Here is a 19,524-nt window from a genome sequence, read left to right on the forward strand (position 1 = left end):
ATCTCCTTTGGTGTTGCCAATGCGGAATGGAATATTCATCTTGCTTCTATTCTGGGGCTCCACTGGACATCAATTCTAATAGTAGCTTTTCCTTTTTGACCACTTCCCAAAATTATAGTTCTCTTTTTCTGTCTAGCAGCTTTGGATGGTTCCTTCACCGATGGAGAAGTTATCCACTGGTACTCTGACTTGGCACTCCTTCCATCTGGAGAACTTTTTTGATAACTGCTTTCATCACAGAATAATCAACGAGTGGATTTTTTCTTATATCCAGAACGAGCAGAGTTCTGTTGGTTTCAAGGGCCTTTAGTAAAGCCTTTTCTCCTTCATTGGTGAGGCCACACTGCTGCAGGTCACGTGCTCCAAGCCACAAATCCTCACTAAGAGATTCTGCAAAAGCACTTGCACCCAGGTCACCAGTGAGCATGTTGCAGTTCAGGGTGATGCGCCTCAAACCAGCCGTACAGTCAAGATCAGGTCTCCTGGAACGAAGACTCTCAGCCCAGGTTTCTTCATGCCTTCTGGTAGTCTGATACTTTAAGATCATGGCCATGTGGTCTGCTCCCTGCCATGTCAGATTACACCCCGTGAAGTTTACTGTCTTAAGAGTGACAGAGTTCTTTACACCTTGACAAATAATTTCTAAACCTCTATCTCCAAGTGAACAATTCGCAGGACACAGGTGCACCGAAGTGGCCGATTTATTCAGTCCCTTTGTTAACATAGTTAAGTCTCTCTCTCTCAGAACTAGCCCATTTAGCTCCAGGTTCCTTATCGCACTGATGCACTTACACAGCGTTTAAGAGCTTTACACAACTAGAAGGTCACATCTTTATTTCTTATTGCAGGAACATGACTTCTGTAAACTTTATTTCTGTCACAACCTGTCTCGCCCAGCCGTGGCTGGAAGAAGCTCTGGATACAGATCAGGGGCAGAGGGTGCTCAGGAGCGGCGCCCAGTCCACCCCCCAGAGGCAGTCGGCGTTAAGTCCAGCAGGACCTCCCGCAGTGAAGCGCGCACAGCGGGCAGAGGCAGTGAGTCCTGCAGCGCGCACAGGTCCTCACAGCACGAGAAGAGGTCGGCCGCGCTGTCCCGGCGCAGCTTCACCGAGTGATCATGGCCCGAGCGCGGCCTCGGGGACGCTGGCTGCGGACACAATGCCCACACCCGCCTGGGGGCCCCGGCTTGCCTCTCGGCCCCTCGGGCGCCCACCGCCCGGCGGCTGCGGCCCCACAGCATGCGCAGGACCCGCGTCGCAGCCACAGGGCCACTGGCCCCAGCTAGGCCAGCCCCTCCATGCCGCGCTTCCGCGCCGCCTGCCGCGGCACATCGCCAGCCCGTGGCGCCAGCCTCATCGCCCCCTGCGTGCAGGGCTGCGTTTCAAACCGGCAGGCGGCCCCTAAGATAAATTTTAGATAAAAGTCCTCCTTTGAAGTCAGAAAGAATGCAGAACTAGTTCCAGCTGCATCAAGCCCTTTTATCAGGAAGAGGGAAGGCTGTAGTACCTGAAACCACCCTGACAGACAGGTCTTATTAGCCACAGGTGACATCTGGCACATAGTAAGTGAGCAGGGAATATTTGAAGAATGGCTTAATAGCCCCATGAGGGTATACGAGGCTCTTTGCTGACCTCAAGAATTCCCAGATTGCTGTGATTTTTAATGTACCTTTGTCAGTTTTTCCTAGTCTGTTTTCTCCCTCCCTGTCTTGTTGACAGTGTTGTTTTTTTGTGTCCTTGCTTCTATCCTGCTGCCTTATTTTTACACCTAGTTAAGAACTTAAGGAGTGAAGCGCTTGAGGTTTTGAGCTTTCCTCTCTCTACTTGATGTCTGTCTTTCATTCAGAATTCATAACTGGGTTGATGATAGTTTAAATTGCCAGAAGCTTGACTGCCAGCTATGTACTGTACTACTGCACTATCTACATTACTGTGCTAGATATTAGTGTATCACACAAGTGTAATTGTAGAATTCGCATTCTTTCATTTAGTAAACATTTGCTGAGCACATATTATGCAAGTCCCTGGGTTAAGAACTGAATAAACAAAAGATTTCTAGCTCAAGAGTAGTATTTTTATTTGCTAATTATAAATTGCTACCATGACTGGAGTATTTAATTAACATTAATATAGTTAATTTACTTAAGTTTATCTGACTTTTTTCTCTAGCTTAAATGGGCCAAAATCGACATTAATCTTAGGTTTTAGTATGCATTTTGTTTTTTATATTTAAAGATTATTTTACCCTATATGTGGGCCACTGTGAATGTATAATTGGGAACAGTTTAGAAGATGGGAATCCTCAAAGCCTTTTGGATGAACTTTGGTTTTCTGTGTGACGTATTAAAAGAGCAAGCATACTTAAGAGACATGGACTTGACCCTAGCTAACTCTGTGGACTTCACCTTCCCAATCTGTGACATGAGAGGAATTGGACTAGAGAATCTCTAAGGTGTTTTTCAGTTTTTAAATATTAGTGTTCTGTTTCTTCTAGTATATATACATTTACTTTCTAGTAAATACCTAGACAATTACTAGAAATTTGGTAGATTTTTCATGTTGTACTGCATGTTTTCAGCCAGTCTGCAAACAATCCAGAAACAAAATACACTCTATTTTTTTATCATAGCCATAATTTTATTTATTTTTTCCAATACTCCTTTTTACATTGAGATAAAATTACCTACCATAAAATGCATAGATTTTAAAGGTACCAGTTTTCATTTTTCACAAATGCATACCCATGTAACTTTCAGGATAATCAAGCTATAGGATGTTTTTATCACCCCAGAAAATCTGCTTGATCTTTTAAACAGAAATTTCAGTGTTTATACTATTCTACAGGTAGATTAAGTAGGAACTTCTGTGCTTTAGGATTTGGCTTACTTTATTCCACAATAACATTTTTATTAGCTTCTTGGTAATTAATTGTCACATTGTTAAAACTCCCAGATTGCACTATTAAAAAGCCCCCCAGATTGTGTTCATGAAAAGAAAAACCACTTTGTTCCAAATCTGATTTTCTTTAATATACTATGATATTATTTGGACTAAAACAGAAAATGAGCCATTGGACAGTGAAGATGTTGGAATTGCTGAGATTCATTCTTTCAAGGACTGAAATTTGTTTTCGTAGTTGCATCAAAATCTTCCAAAAATATATATTTTCATGCCTTCTTAAGCAGATTGCTGTTTGTTGATTCAGTGCCATGGGACTTAAGGATTCACACTCATTGATTTTTATACCACCCTACATACATTGATATCATTGCATATCAAATTGTTTTAACTGCTATTTGAATGACTTAGGTTTCCCTTAAACTTCTGTGTTTGCTTTTTTGTATTTTTCTCCCATTGGTAGAGACTTCTCATTCCTGCTGGTGTGCTGGCTTTGGATATCCCTTATATCTCCTTTTTAATGTATTAACACCTGTTAGATATAAACTTAGAAAGTAGTCTCCTGAAATATCTTGCAAAGATGATCTGTTGGGGGGAGATATTAGAAGTTCTCACCTTTTTATCTCATTCTGTTTCATTTCTAATTTGTGTATGTTTTATAACATAATATCAGGAGAGTAGTACATGTTTGTAATGTACAAATAATCGGTTTCAGGTGCAAAATTTTTTTTTTACTACTAGAGGTATATGACCAAAGAAGACTACTAAGCTAGAAAACTGAGATAATTTCTTCACTGTTTTCTGATTGCTCTTTCAGGAGCTTCTTTTTCGTTTCTTTTTATGGCAGCCTAATTTTTTCATGGATGAACTTTTCTTTCTTATCCAAGAATATTATTTATAGTTCTTTGTTGTTTTCTGCTATTCCCTATGACCTCTGTATCTTTTAAATTTCTTTGCTGTTTTAGTTTGTTTGGTCTCTCATTATAGGCTTATCATAAAGGATCTATTATCCATATTTGGCCATGCTTATTTGAGTGAGGCCCAAAAAGCTAGTTAGAAGACCTGTATGGGGCTTGTCCCCTGGTGGGCTTCTCCAAAGGAGGGTTCTCCTGCTGGGAGATTGAAGCCTGGCAGTTAGGATGTTAGAGTTAAATGAGGGAAGGCAGGTGGGGTGGGGTTAAGAAGGGAAACTTCCTTTTAATCTCCATGATTTTAGTCCAACGGTTCGTCCCTCCTTTCCCCTTTGCCTTATGTCTAGACCTCTCCAAAGGCTAAGCTCTTGTCCTGTCATGATTTAGGAGGGATGGTTGCCTGGCTGTGCTGGGTGGGATTCTGGGGACCTAACTACCTGGCAGACTTCCTAATGATCCTCCTCTTTGCAGCTCTCCACACCCTTTCTGAGGTGCTTCAGATTCCTGAGCCTTCTCAGGACTCTGTAGGTCAGGTCACTTCAACTGTGACTCACTGCAGTCACTTAGCGAAGCAGAGGAGAGGTAAACCTAAGGCATTCACCATTCTCCCCTCCCTTCCTATATTATGGTCTCGTTTCATGACAGATAGTTTGGTTTCTGTTTTTATTCTCTTTATTTGTTTGGAGTAATTGTTTAAAAAGCACATTAGAAAATAGTTGAGGCAACTCAATCAAGAACATTTTTATTTTTAGTTTGGCCTTTTTTTCTTTAATAGACTGTATCTATGCATAATATGTCCATGTATATTGCAAAAAAAAAAAATCTGCAAGTATATATACCAAAGTGTTAATAGTAGTTATCACGTGGAGGGGTGAGTTGAGTTTTTGTTTGTTTCATTTTTTGTTTATATTTATGGCTTTCATAATGACCCCTATTACTTGTATAGTAAGAAAAAAAAGGATTACAGAGTTCTTTGTGATTTCAATGATACTGAAACTTGTTTCTGTTTTTATTTTTCAGGTTAACGAAATATATTGTATTACTATGCGTCACTAAATTTTTGAAGGCTGTGGGGCTTTTTGAATCATATGACCTCCTAAAAGTAGTTCACATTGTTCAGTTTATTTTTATATTAAAACTTGGGTGAGTGTGTATGGTTCTTTTTTTCCTTAATGTTTTTAAATTTCTTTGAAAATCCTGTTTTAACTGAGTATCTTTAGGATATTTTACATAGAATATTTTGTGCATTTTATTCCTCCTGACAAGTACTTGATAATTTTTTTTAAAGACAGAATACCTAAGGTTAGAGGTACCAAGAGACTGGATTTAAAAAAAAAAAGATTGTCATACTCTATTAGCTCGCCAAAACATCAGCTTTTGCTTATGTTAATGAGGTTTTTGCAAATTTAATGTCTGGCTTAATAGAATACAGGTGGATCCCAATATCTGAGTCAGTATTCAGTCTGTTGCAGTACCTCACATGAACTAGCCTCTGAAAAGCTCTAATATACACCCCTGAGAGAATAAGAGTGAAAAGGGCAAATAATATCCTAATACTTCTGTAAAAATAGTTTGACCTCAGGACTTCCTTGGTGGTACAGTGGTTAAGACTCCGAGCTCCCAATGCAGGGTGCCCGGGATCAATCCCTGGTCAGGGAACTAGATCCCACATGCATGCCACAGCTGAGAGTATGCATGCCACAACTAAGGAGCCCATGAGCCACAACTAAGACCCAGTGCAACCAAATAAAAATAAATAAATATTTTTAAAATAAGTTTTTTAAATGTTTAAGAAAAAAATAGTTTGATCTCACAGCTCCCTAAAAGGGCCTCAGGGGCCCTAGGGATTCCCAGACCATCCTACTGGCATAGTCTAACCTTCCAGCAGGCATAGAATGTCATCTGAGACTTGTCTTGGCCCAGATGTTCCTTATTTTCCAAGTTAAACCGTGCTGGGCTGTGTTCACTACATGTCCCTTCATGGTATAGGGTCCTCTTACAGTATAGATTTTACACTATTCTGCATCTAGTAAGAAATTCTCTCTAAGTAAAGATTCTCTGGACCTTGAGATTGCTAGTGACCAACCTCTGTATTAATAAGTATCTGTTAGGGACTTCCCTGGTGGCGTAGTGGTTAAGAATCCGCCTGCCAATGCAGGGGACACGGGTTCGATCCCTGGTCCATGGAAGATCCCACAGGCTGCGAGCAACTAAGCCCGTGCGCCACGACTACTGAGCCTGCGCTCTAGAGCCTGCACACCACAACTGCTGTAGCCCACTAGCTGCAACAAGAGAAGCCACTGCAATGAGAACCCGCACACCGCAATGAAGAGTAGCCCCCACTCGCTGCAGCTAGAGAAAGCCCGCGCACAGCAACAAAGACCCAACTCAGACAAAAAAAAAAAAGAAAAAAGAATCTGTTAGACTCCTGGCAACTTTAGTAATTATGGAAAGTGATTCTTGACTAGGAAGTTTTTAGCACCACTTGAATATATTTTTATATATCTATTTTGGGAATATGAAAGGTAGGGGTATATGATTAGTACTTTCTTCATTTCTATTTCAAGATTTGTTATTACTAAATTTTAGAGGAGATAGGAATTATTTTCTTTGGTAAAGTATAAAAAAAAATTGAGACTTCTTTTGTGGCTTGTAAACTGGTTCTGAAGGCAGATACAAAAGACAGAAGAGTTCCCAAAATATTGTAGTGGAAGCCTTATTAAAATAAGTATTGTTCTCTAGTATATTTTCTTTAGAGGTTAACATACCCTTCAAATTCTAGTATATTTGTTTAAGGGTCTTTACTTAAAACCACACCTTGTATATAAGATTAATTAATATTAATATATTAATGTTTCAATATTCACAGGACTGCATTTTTTATGGTTTTATTTCAAAAGCCTTTTTCTTCTGGGAAAAGTATTACGAAACGCCAGGTAAGTCTTTTGCATAATCCTTTTGTCCTAGCAGTGGACCAGGAGGCAGTGTTCTTTCCTTGATCAGGGTTACTTACTGAATGATTTTAAGTGCTCAGCAGAACTTTTCCAGAGTTAACTTGCCCTTGACTTATCATTTCAGAGCTGAGGCTTCAAGAGTAAATGCTAAAGTACTAAGATAATGAAGTGTTTAAAAATGTAGACGAGGGTAGAAAATGTTTCAAGCATGCATATAATTATTTTTTTAATACAGGATCCATATGCTGAAAAGATTTACAAATCAGACATGTAGACATGCCCACAAGCCTAGGATAAATGTCACTGGGAAGCAGATAAAGCATAGTGGTTACGAACAAGGCCTCTGGAGTCAGACAAATTCATGGCTGTTCTAATTACAAACCTTACTTTAAGCAAGTTACTTAATTTCTCTACCTTCATTTTCTGACCTGTAAAATGGAGATAATAATGCCTTCCTAATGGAGCTATAAGGAATAAATGAATTAATACATGTAAAGTTCTTAAAATAGTGCGTGGCATATAGTGAGTGTGCAGTACATAGCAGCTGTCACCCTCTTCATCGTTATTATTCCCTTTAAGCATCTGAGGTTCAGGATGCATACCAGAAATGTCCTTCATTCTGCATCATCTCATATTATCACCTCTTTGGACAGTAGTTACACCCTACTACATATTTGCTTTATGCCACAACTTAGAAACCTGTGCCATGATTTTTTATTAGACGAATTTAAGTACCTCTGTTTTAGAGACCAAGAACATTTTTTAAAACAGGATTAATATTTTAAACCCCATCTTAACTTTTTTCCCTCTCTTTTCAAATAATTGAAGGACTGAATATCCCTGCTGGAGAAGAATTTAAAAACTAAAACATTAAGTGTTCCTAGCAAACTAGTGAGAACTAGTGTAAAAAACAGAAAATGGTACCCTGTAGAAAAAGATTTCAGGATCTAGCAACAGTCAAGAATATGGAAAATGAAAAACAGAATACTATCTTGCAAATCTAGATTTAGTCAAGGGATCTTAATAATTTCTATTTAATTTTAAAATATGTAACTATTTGGCCTTTAAAATATTTGTTACCATTATCTTTCCCTATGTGTTTTATTTAAGATTTTGAGATATTTGGCAAAACATATGACTGAAATTTTTAACTTTTTGTTTCCATTTTTAGTGGATCAAAATATTTAAACATGCAATTGCTGGGTGTATCATTTCACTTTTGTGGTATTTTGGCCTCACTCTTTGTGGACCACTAAGGTAAATAGAAATGCTTATTTTGAATGTTTATGTTTCTTCATTTTGAATATTAGTTTTATGCCATTATGTTTTATGTCAAATGTTTGTCAGTTATGTACAAATGCTTCTTTCACTTCTATAGCATTGGGTACAACTCGTTGAGTATATATATATTGAGGACCTGTTTAGTTTGTGGACTAGTTCTTTGGTGAATACCATTAATGTATTGTTCATGATCTGTCATAGATATTTTACTAGTTAGAGTCCAAACAGTTTCAGAAAAATTTTAACATACGTGACTTTTTATTCATTGGTGATCCCTTTTAGCAGCTGATTTTAGAAATGAAAAGTCTGAAATGGTAACTAAAATCAACCAATAAGGAGGAAAGCAAAATCTTTAAAAAATGCTTCCCCCTCCCCCCCCAACTCTGAAAGTCCTCCACTACCCACAGAAGATGCTTGAAAGATATGGTTATAAACAGATGTCTTGGGAATAGTGTGCCAATCATCAAAGATAAGTTTAACCCTCATTTCATATTCCCTTAAGTCTCTATAGATCTTTATGTAAATTGGTCGGTTCAGGGGAGAAAATGCTTTAGGGCCACTTAATTTAATAGGAATTATAACAGGTGCAACTGTGCATAAGTCTTCTTTTAATACTTCTCTATCTCAAAATTATAAGCAAAAGTGCCTTGCCATTGATGGGGGGGTGCGGAATATGGGACAAGAAGTAAGGAATAAGATGAAGGGCATTCTGAAGAATCTCACTGAGGATGATGGAGTGGACAGTAGAAAGTGATCAGTGGGAAATGCTTTGTGAAAAGTCTTTTCTCCTCTCTCAGACAATAGAATATCTCTGGATTTGGCTCCCTTTGGCTTGTTTACCCTGTGCTTTGTCAAAGGAGGGGTGTATATAATTCCAATGTCATATCCCTGTCCGTGACAGAAGCAGCTTCCTGGCGTGGTGGGAAAGCTGGCTAGGATTTCTCAGCTTGGGGAAAAACCTTTTCAGTTTATGCTGGAATATGATTGAATGGTAATTTCTTATTCATGAAGTGATCTTTTGGTCTGTTTGTTACTGAATCACTGTCCCTGTGTGTTAGGCTAGGGAAGGAAGGGGGAAAGTTGTTAAATTCTTCCTTGGCTCCTTATTTAGTCATCTACTTCTGCCCTTACAACCACTCACTACCACGAGCTCCTCTGCCAACACTGCCCCTCTCATTCTTTTACTAAAATTGTCATTCAGTTTCTTGATTAGAAAGACTCCTTTGGTGTTTCATAGCCTGTCTTATTTTAAGCTAGTATCATTCTGCTGATATATATTTTTTAAATTGTAGTCTCCCAAATATTAATAGAACTAAAATAATCACTGCTGTGTTCTCATTACAGATTTTTGAATAAGGAGGAAAAATGAAAATTTTTCTAATGAGCAGCTGAATATCTGTTCCCATGTAGATCCTATAAGCTCCCTTTAGCTGGCAATAATGTTTTTAATTTTTTTAAATATTCATACATATAAAAGAATAAATATAAAAAATATGAACATTCATGTATCCCCCCAAATAAAACCTTACCAGTTCCTTTGTTGCCCTGTGTATCCCCCCTCCCCCTATCATTGGATGTAACCAGCATCTTAAATTTTGATTTTCGTTCTCTTGGTTTTCTTTATAGTTTTACCATATATGTACACATTTCTTTTTTGCAAGTTTTTTACTTTATTTGAATAGAATTACATTGCATGTATTTTTTTTCAGCACACTTTTTCCATTCAGTGTCGTGTTTGAGATTTGCCCTTTTTGATGCATGTAGAGTATGTGTGTGTGTATGTATGTGTGTGTGTGTATAAGTGTGTGTGTGTGTATATATATATATATATACACATATATATATATAGTTCATTCACTTTTGTGTTAGTTTTTTGAAATGTAATTCACATACCATAAAATTCACTCTTTTTGTCTTAGTCCGTTGGGACTGCTATAATAAAAATACCATGGGCTGGGTGACTTTTAAAAAATACAGATTTGTTTCTCATGGTTCTGGAGGCTAGGAAGGCCAAGATCAAGGCAAAGCAGATTCAGTGTGTGGTGAGAGACTGCTTCCTGGTTCATAGACAGCCGTCTTGTCTCTTCACTGTAACCTCACATAGCAGAAGGGCGAGGGAGCTCTCTGTGGTCTCTTTTATAAAGGCAATAATCCCATTCATGAGGGTTTCACCCTCATAACCTAAGCACCTCTCAAAGGTGTTCTTTACCTCCTAATACCGTCACGTTGGTGATTGAGTTTAACGTATGAATGGGGGAGAGAAGGAGACACATACATTCAGTTTGTAGCATTTTTAAAGTATACAGTTCTGTATTTCTTAATATAGTCATAGAATTTCATTCATTTTTACCACTGTATAATAGTCCTTTGAATGGATATACTCTAAATTATATTATCCATTCTCTCATCAGTGGGTATTTAGGTTGTTTCTGGTTTTGGGCTATTGCAAACAATGCTGGTATCTTATAAGTGTTTCCTGGTACATATATACAAGAAACCTGTATGATATAATCCTACAAGTGGTATTTTAGATATTTGTAGCTTCAACCTTCCTAAGGCAGATAATGCCAGAATATTTTCCAAAACAGCTGTACATGTTTATTTTTCCCATAATGTTTTATGAAAATCAAGGGGAAAGATTAATTTTCTTCTCCCTTACTCTAGTTGAATTCATGCTTCCTGATAAAGATCAGATATATTTCATGAATGATAATGTTTTATTTTTGTAGGACTTTGCTGCTATTCGAGCACAGTGATATTGTTGTCATCTCACTGCTCAGTGTTTTGTTCACTAGTTCTGGAGGAGGACCAGCAAAGGTAGAATTTTACATTATTCGTTACTTGAAAATTGAAAGTGTACATGTAAAATACTATCTAAGGCAGTAAAGTAGTATCCTTTACCATTTAAAAGAATACAGAGGCTTTTTCTGCTAATTATCAATTTTTCTCACAAACATTTTGTTTTTTACTTTTTATTTTGAAATCATTATATATTCCTAGGAAGCTGCAAATATAGTACAGAGAGGTCCTTGTGCCCTTTGCTCAGTTTCAATAGTAACTTCTTACCCAGCTCTTATACTGTCAAAACCAGGAAATTGACATTGGTACAACCCATAGACCTTATTCAGATTTCACCAGTTTTACATACACTTGTGTGTATATGTGTGTGTGTGTAGATTTGTGTAACCATCACCACAGTCAAGGTGCAGGACTGATTGATCACCACAGACATCTCCTTCATGCTATACCTGATCCCTGCCCTCTCTCATTCTTAACTCCTATACGTCATTTTTGGAAAATACGTCCCTAAGAACTTGTTATATTTAAAGTCTGATGAATGTTTTGCCAACTAGGCGACCCTATTCATCTTCCATAATTTAAGTATTAATCTCTTTTCAGTAAATGCATCACCAATGTGCAATTATAACTTACAGCTACAATACTTGTATTTACCAAATTAAATGCTTCCTATGCATGATGCATTGTGCTCATTGCAGAGGAAAGGAGAAATAAAGGCAAATAAGGTTTAATAGTTTCTCTTCTGAAAGGGGCTTTCAGGCTAAATAATGGAGGCAGATGAATAAAATAAAGTGAACAAAGTAACATGCCAAGTAGAGCAGAGTCTACCCAGCCTGTAGATTTCAAATTGGATCCTTGGGTACTAAAGCATATGCCACTATTTAATCTTTTCCCCTCACTCACAGAGTACTCCAAAATAAATGTCAAGTGGATTGAAGATTTTTGTGGTTAAAAAAAAAAGATATTTGTAAAAGCATAGAATAAAATATAAATGGATAATTAATCTGTGGACAGAGAAGAATTTACTGAGCATAAAACCAGTAGAAAAAAATCACAAAGGGGAAACCACGTACGTTTGACGGCATAATGATTACAAGCATGTATGTAACAGAAATCATTGTGCAAACAACAAACTAACAACAATAACAAATTGCCACAGATAAAAGTTTTACTTTTTTTTTTTAAAATATAATCACTCAAATAGTTTTAAAAAATGCTGAAGATCTTCAATAGAAATGAGCAAAGGACAGGAAAAGAAAACTCACAAAAGAAATACAAATGATTTTAAAACATTAAACAGACATTTTACTGCACTAATCAGAAATGAGAGTATGGATCTTAATATCCTGTCATTAGTGTCAATAATGAATCTGGGCATCTTGCCAGGACTGTGATTTTTTTTTTCTTAGTCTGACTCTGAAGCGTCACAAAATTCTCAATTGCCCTCTTTGCTAAGAAAAGATTAAGTTATATTCTCCATATTTGGGTATTGTTAATGTTACCATGTCCTGATTCAATGAAAATTATGAAATTTTAAATGATGTGGTTTATGTATAGTAACTTTTGTCAAAATACCTACCACACTAATAGAGAATTTATCAAATGTAGTGGTAGTCGTATAATGAATAAGATAGGATCCTCATTTTTCATTTAAAATTTTTATTTCATTGAAGTATCTGGTATTACACCTGTAAATCTGTAAATAGAGAATGTATAATAATGCTATTTAGATTGCTTCTGTACCAAAAATTCTGAAGTATTTGCATAAACCTGGATAGTATGTCCTTTCTATAATTTTCTCTTGTCAAAATCCTTTCCCTGGAATGAGAACATAAGAAGTGTATTCAGCTTTTAATACCTTTACTAGCTATTAGAGATGACTTTGCTAATTTTCTTAACATGCCCTCTTAGTTCTTTTTCCCTAGAAGAGTGGTAACTAGGTTACTGACATTATTGTAAATCAGCTGTCTTCTCTATTACTTGCATGTTGTAGAATAAATTAGGTCACTACTAATTATTCCTTAGTTACTTGGGCATTTCAAATAGAAGCAAAGTAACATTTAGGAAGATTAGTTCTGTGAACATTTAATGGTTTGTACATGGTAACATGCCTATCAGTACTAGCAAGGAGACAATTGAAGTTGTCAAATTGTCAAGTGCCCTAAAAATACCCTACAGAATTTGTTGGAGCTCTTTACTTTTGTATCTTACTGTTAATACTGTAAATTTATATTGTACAGTATAAGGACTTTAATGTCAGATGTTATTTTTTCTTTAAATATTTATCTGAGAAAACTTTTCTTTAGCATTTGTGTAGTCATGGTCTTAAAAATCAACACTTGAAAAAGCTATTCTTGCTGTTATTCTCTTCATTTTCAGACAAGAGGGGCTGCTTTTTTCATTATTGCTGTGATCTGCCTATTGCTTTTCGACAATGATGATCTCATGGCTAAAATGGCTGAACACCGTATCCTTTTGCAAAAGATAGGAGTTTTTTAGTCTGGCACAATGGGAAATGAAGGAGTGACTGAATTATACTGATCAATCATGAATGAAACTTTCATAGGTTGATGTAGGTATTCTAAATCAGTATTCAAATAATGAAGAAATTCATTCTAAATTAAATATTTTATAGCATCTCAATATCTTTTACAGCACCCTGAGTTTTCAGAAATTTAGGGACAATGAAAGAATATTTTAGAATGTCCTGATGCTATTAAAAAAAAAATAGGTGATTTACCACTCAACAAAATCAATCTATTTGCTCTCTTGTAATTTAACAATTTAAATTCTCCTTTTAGAAGTCAGTGGCAATTATTAAATATAAACTTTTTTTGAGATTAAATGAAAAACCTTTGGCATCTTGCCTGAAAGAAGAAGTTCAAATTCCTTAACCTGGTATTCACTCTCTTGCTCTAAATTATTATTTCCAACTCAGCCCCCACTCGTCTCTTATGTAAACCCAACTTTCCAATCAAATATATCTACTCATTTTCCTCTGCAGTTATGCACTGTTCTTTTCTATCACATAGCCTTGCCCACTCCATTTAGCAGGACTCAGAACACCAGTTTTGATTCTTCTGGTTACTGATACTGCTGTAAAACCTATTAGTTAACTAATGTCAGTTTACTTTGTTACAGTGAAAAAGGACAGCATGACTTTGCACAACTCCAGGTTGATTGTTAGACAATTGTTGCCCACTGTACCCTCTTTTGCTTGCTGCTTGCTTTGCTGAGGCTTATGTGGTCAATGGCTTAGAAACAGATTTAGGACTGATTTTTACATGGCATATCCAATTCCATTGGATAGGAGTGATCTAAGGAGGTTCCTTGCTCTTGTCCCTTTGTCCTCTTTAGAGTATGCATGCATATGTCTTTTGGAGGTTAAGTACTAAAATTTAACAACTGTGCCTTAAGCACTATTATAATTGTTTTGGAGACAACAAAAGAAATATATATAGGCCATTCTAATTTATAAATCATGTCCCAAAATTAAATTTTTAATTATTTACTTTTGTTTTTAAGGAAAACATATTGTTCAGGATAGTCAGGTTTGCCCTCAGATTAGTGTATAGTCAACCCAAAATAATGTAGCTAATTCCAGGAGGACTTCAGGATTCAGAGTTAATATTTGGAATTTTTTTTCCTTCACTCCAACTCACTTAGCTGAAGGACATCATGACAGTGCTCTAACTCACATGCTTTACACAGCCATTGCCTTCTTAGGTGTGGCAGATCACAAGGTATGTTCTTTTCTTTGTTCCTAAGGTGATCAAAAGATTCTGAAAAGTTACAGCAACTGTAACTTTAAAAGTACATTTAGGGCTTCACTGGTGGCGCAGTGGTTGGGAGTCCGCCTGCCGATGCAGGGGACACGGGTTCATGCCCCGGTCCAGGAGGATCCCTCATGCCGCGGAGTGGCTGGGCCCGTGAGCCATGGCCGCTGGGCCTGCGCGTCCGGGGCCTGTGCTCCGCAGCGGGAGAGGCCACAACGCCTGTGCTCCGCAGGGGGAGAGGCCACAACAGTGAGGGGCCTGCGTACCGCAAAAAAAAAAAAAAAAAAAAAAAAAAAGTACATTTAAAATAAGTTATCAGTAATTTACAGTACTGCCAGCCATTTAAGTAGTTCAGTAATTTGGGTTATGGGAAAAACATGCTAGCTCCATTTCTTTAAATATTATGTATTTAAGGCTTGAGTGTTGAACTGTGTGTTTCTAATGAGACTTATCTACTTTTACTCATAGGGTGGAGTATTATTGCTAGTACTGGCTTTGTGTTGTAAAGTTGGTTTTCATACAGCTTCCAGAAAACTCTCTATAGATGTTGGTGGAACCAAACGTCTTCAAGCTTTATCCCATCTTGTTTCTGTGCTTCTCTTATGCCCATGGGTCATTGTTCTTTCTGTGACAACTGAGGTAAGAGCAGGAATTTATTGGTAATAAGTAAAATAAATTGCTGTTATTTATAGATTTTAGTTCAGTACATTGTATTTTATTTCAATTTGATGTTGCAAGTGGCTTTAAATTATCAAGTACTATTACATTTATATATCCCTCCCATTCCTGTGGCCCATAGGAATCAGTTAAATACTAATAATAATATTAATAATAGTTTAATACCTACCCACAAACCCAAGGATTGTGTATCACCAAGTATTTATAAAATTATTAAACAATAATGCTTCTTTTTTTAATACTTTGGGGAATACTAGGAAAATGTGCCAATATCTTATAACTCTTATATTTTGGCATTTTACAAATCATATTGAATCATGGGAATATTTGTTTATACATAAAGGGATTAACTAAAATATAAGTTGTGGGCTTCCCTGGTCGCGCAGTGATTGAGAGTCCGCCTGCCGATGCAGGGGATACGGGTTCGTGCCCCGGTCCAGGAGATCCCACATGCCGCGGAGCGGCTGGGCCCATGAGCCATAGCCGCTGGGCCTGCGCGTCCGGAGCCTGTGCTCCGCAACGGGAGAGGCCACAACAGTGAGAGGCCCGCATACCGCAAAAAAAATAAATTAAATATAAGTTGTGAACTTTATACCCATATGGTATTAACAAATTTTTTTTTTTAATTTCTAGAGTAAAGTCGAGTCTTGGTTTTCTCTCATTATGCCTTTCACAACGGTTATTTTTTTTGTCATGATCCTGGATTTCTATGTCGATTCCATTTGTTCAGTCAAAATGGAAGTTTCCAAATGTGCCCGATATGGATCCTTTCCCATTTTTATTAGTGCTCTACTTTTTGGAAATTTTTGGACGCATCCAATAACAGACCAGCTTCGGGCCATGAACAAAGCAGCACACCAGGAGAGCACAGAACACGTCCTCTCTGGAGGAGTGGTAGTGAGCGCTATATTCTTCATTTTGTGTAAGCATTTTTCCCCTTAGCAAATTTCCTCTTATGGATTCTGATGTTCAGTCATTTACTAAATTTGGGAATTTGTTCAAGGCTTCATACATTTAGTGCTGATAGATACTGTGTTGGGTTTTGGTGGCTTAAATTTTTTAAACTTTTGTGATATCCCTTTTTTTTTTCTTCTGTTTTTAGCTGCCAACATCTTATCATCTCCTTCTAAGAGAGGACAGAAAGGTACCCTAATTGGATATTCTCCTGAAGGAACACCTCTTTATAACTTCATGGGTGATGCTTTTCAGCATAGCTCCCAGTCAATCCCTAGGTTTATTAAGGAATCACTAAAACAAATTCTTGAGGAGAATGACTCTAGGCAGATCTTTTACTTCTTGTGCTTGAATCTGGTAAGAGTTTTAAATATTAGTGGCATATCTTAAAAGCTTAATCTTTTAATTTTGACAGTTTTGGTATAATTTTAGTAATTCCCAAATAATTATAGTAATTAGAAATGGGCTAAAATTATATTTTCTCTGAGTATTAGAAAGATTACAGGATCATATTCATACTACTTAAACAATTTTTTGAAGTATTTTAAAAACGTTGGTTTAGTGTGCTATTTCAAATTAGTAGATATAGTAGTTTATAAAGATTTTTATCAGGAATTCCCTGGTGGTCCAGTGGTTAGGACTCCTTACTCTCACTGCCAGGGGCCCAGGTTCAATCCCTGGTCGGGGAATAAGATCCCACAAGCCGCATGGCACAGCCAAAAAGAAAAAAAGATTTTTATCTACTCCTTATAAGATCTCACTACCGACCAGATTGCTAACATTTTATAGTCTAGTTTATTTAGTTCTACAGATATATAAATAAAACTATCTCCTTTTAAATAGTTTATAAGATAGACATATCTGATTTAGCTTGATTTCTTATAGTTTATATGAAATGAGGTTTCTTGTTTGAGAACCAATTAAATAACAGAAGAGACAGTTATATAATATCTTCAAGTAAGGTTTGGGTAACTAAGGGTTAAAATCCTTATGATTAAATTCTGATAAATCTCTCTTGAAACAGTATTTCCCAACATACTCCTCTCCTATTTTTTTTTTAAACGTGTTTTAGCTTTTTACCTTTGTGGAATTATTCTATGGCGTGTTGACCAATAGTCTGGGTCTGATCTCAGATGGATTTCACATGCTCTTTGACTGCTCTGCTTTGGTCATGGGACTTTTTGCAGCCCTGATGAGTAGATGGAAAGCAACTCGGATTTTCTCCTATGGGTAGGTACACTGACTGTCAAGACTTGTAGCAAATTCCATCTTATAGAATAAAATTTTACTACTTTTAATACAAATTTAATTTTTCAGAGCTTCATTTTTCTTTAATTTAAAGTAGATAAGAGAAACTAAACCAAGCATTTGATAAATACTGAATGGCAGTAAGCTTAAGACTATATACTCCCTGACAAATCCCTCTCATAGGTAGGTAGCAAAAAATCAGTTAAATAGTGAGCTATTTGGCCAACAGTGTTTCTTTGAGGTAACGGAATGTTCATGGTCATTCACATCTTTGCAGTTAGAAAGAGATTCAAAATTTGAAGTGGCTATGCATGCAGTGTCCTTTCACTAAGTCATCATAAGTGAAATGATGCAGTAACCTTTCACTAAGTCATCATTCAGTTCAGCGAATATTAGAATCCCTGATTTGTGCAAGATATTTTGATAAGAACTATTGTAAATAGGTTAATAAATTCAGCTCTTACTTTCAGCTGTTTATATTTTGAAAGATGGATGACCCAAAATTACAAAAAATTTTGATAAAAAGCCAAATCTATGTGCTGTGACGGAGATACAGAGAATGCCAAAGGCTTAAAGGAGAGAGAAATAACTTCTTGCTAAGAAATTAGGACAGGCTTTGTGTAAGAAGGGATGTTGACAAAGGACTTTGATAAATATATAAAATTTCAACAAACATATATGTATGGAAAGAACCTTCCAGCATTAGTATAATATTTATAATCTTGGTAATTTTCTAGTCTTACTATTTGTGTAATTGAAAATCTGTCATTGAAAATCACTTCCTCATTTGTAACATAATAATGTTTATACTTTAAAAATATTTGTCATTTTCCTTTTCTAAAAATATATTCTACATTTTTAGGTATGGCCGAATAGAAATTCTCTCTGGATTTATTAATGGGCTTTTTCTAGTGGTAATAGCTTTTTTTGTGTTTATGGAATCAGTGGCTAGATTAATTGATCCTCCGGAATTAGACACACACATGTTAACAGTAAGTCTTTTCATTTTCCTATTTGAATTTCTACTCAAACTCATACAGCTTTTTCCCTGCTAAAGTTTAACTGCTTGTAGTTATTGACCTAGGAAGGTTTTATTTATTTATTTTTTAATTTAAATCAACATAACTTCCTATCTTGCTATTTACATTTACACTGCTGACTCTTCGAAATTAATTAATACACTTTTTGTCTAATACGCTAGTAGTCAAATATTAGATAATATTCTAAAACAGTTTCTTTTCTGCCTTATTAAACGTTTTTATTTGAAGATGTGTTTTTGAATATATGAGGAAATATTCAAAGGCTTTACTCTAGTTTAAATTACTGCTATGGCAACTTTTAATGTTTTCCCTGTACCTTCAGATCTTTACATGCGCTGTTCCTTATAGTTCTCACGCCCTTCCCTCACTTCTGCCCTTTTAGGCTTTGCTTCTAAAGTTGCCTTTGGTGGGATACTTTCCCTTAGTCCCTCTCTTCCCACCTTAAAGTGTGTTAGATTTCCCTTTCTGAATATTCCCATTGTATCTTGTGCAATCTTCTTTTAGCAACATTGACTTATAACTGTTGTTTAGTTTGTCATTCTTCCACAATTAAAATATGTATCGCTCAATATCAGAAAAACAACCCAATCCAAAAATGGGCAGAAGATCTAAATAGAGTTTTCTCCAAAGAAGACATACAGATTGCCAACAAACACATGAATGGATTCTCAACATCCTTTCATTAGAGAAATGCAAATCAAAACTACAATGAGATATCATCTCACACTGGTCAGAATGGCCATCATCAAAAAGTCTACAAACAATAAATGCTGGAGAGGGTGTGGAGAAAAGGGAACCCTCTTGCACTGTTGGTGGGAATATAAGTTGATACAGCCACTATGGAGAACAGTATGGAGGTTCCTTAAAGAACTAAAAATAGAACTACCATACGACCCAGCAATCCCACTACTGGGCATATACCCTGAGAAAACCATAATTCAAAAAGAGTCATGTACCACAATGTTCATTGCAGGTCTATTTACAAT

At 36.5% G+C, this 19,524-nt stretch overlaps 1 protein-coding gene and 1 pseudogene across 2 annotated transcripts in view; one reads left to right on the top strand and one right to left on the bottom strand.

The window, feature by feature from the left end:
* SLC30A5 (solute carrier family 30 member 5) overlaps window positions 1-19,524 on the top strand; it is a 33,366-nt gene that overhangs the window by 8,255 nt on the left and 5,587 nt on the right. For both annotated transcript variants that reach the window (XM_007129929.4, XM_028492956.2), the window contains exons 2-12: window positions 4,829-4,951; window positions 6,678-6,744; window positions 7,934-8,019; window positions 10,773-10,860; window positions 13,222-13,309; window positions 14,509-14,585; window positions 15,087-15,257; window positions 15,930-16,218; window positions 16,399-16,607; window positions 17,323-17,480; window positions 18,361-18,490. In XM_007129929.4, the coding sequence (XP_007129991.1) occupies window positions 4,829-4,951; window positions 6,678-6,744; window positions 7,934-8,019; window positions 10,773-10,860; window positions 13,222-13,309; window positions 14,509-14,585; window positions 15,087-15,257; window positions 15,930-16,218; window positions 16,399-16,607; window positions 17,323-17,480; window positions 18,361-18,490 (1,486 nt within the window). The remainder of the gene's footprint in view (window positions 1-4,828; window positions 4,952-6,677; window positions 6,745-7,933; window positions 8,020-10,772; window positions 10,861-13,221; window positions 13,310-14,508; window positions 14,586-15,086; window positions 15,258-15,929; window positions 16,219-16,398; window positions 16,608-17,322; window positions 17,481-18,360; window positions 18,491-19,524) is intronic.
* LOC102989293 (centrosomal protein of 78 kDa-like) lies at window positions 12-1,246 on the bottom strand (annotated as a pseudogene).

Source organism: Physeter macrocephalus, chromosome 8 (assembly GCF_002837175.3).
Source record: "Physeter macrocephalus isolate SW-GA chromosome 8, ASM283717v5, whole genome shotgun sequence".
Lineage (NCBI taxonomy): Eukaryota > Metazoa > Chordata > Mammalia > Artiodactyla > Physeteridae > Physeter > Physeter macrocephalus.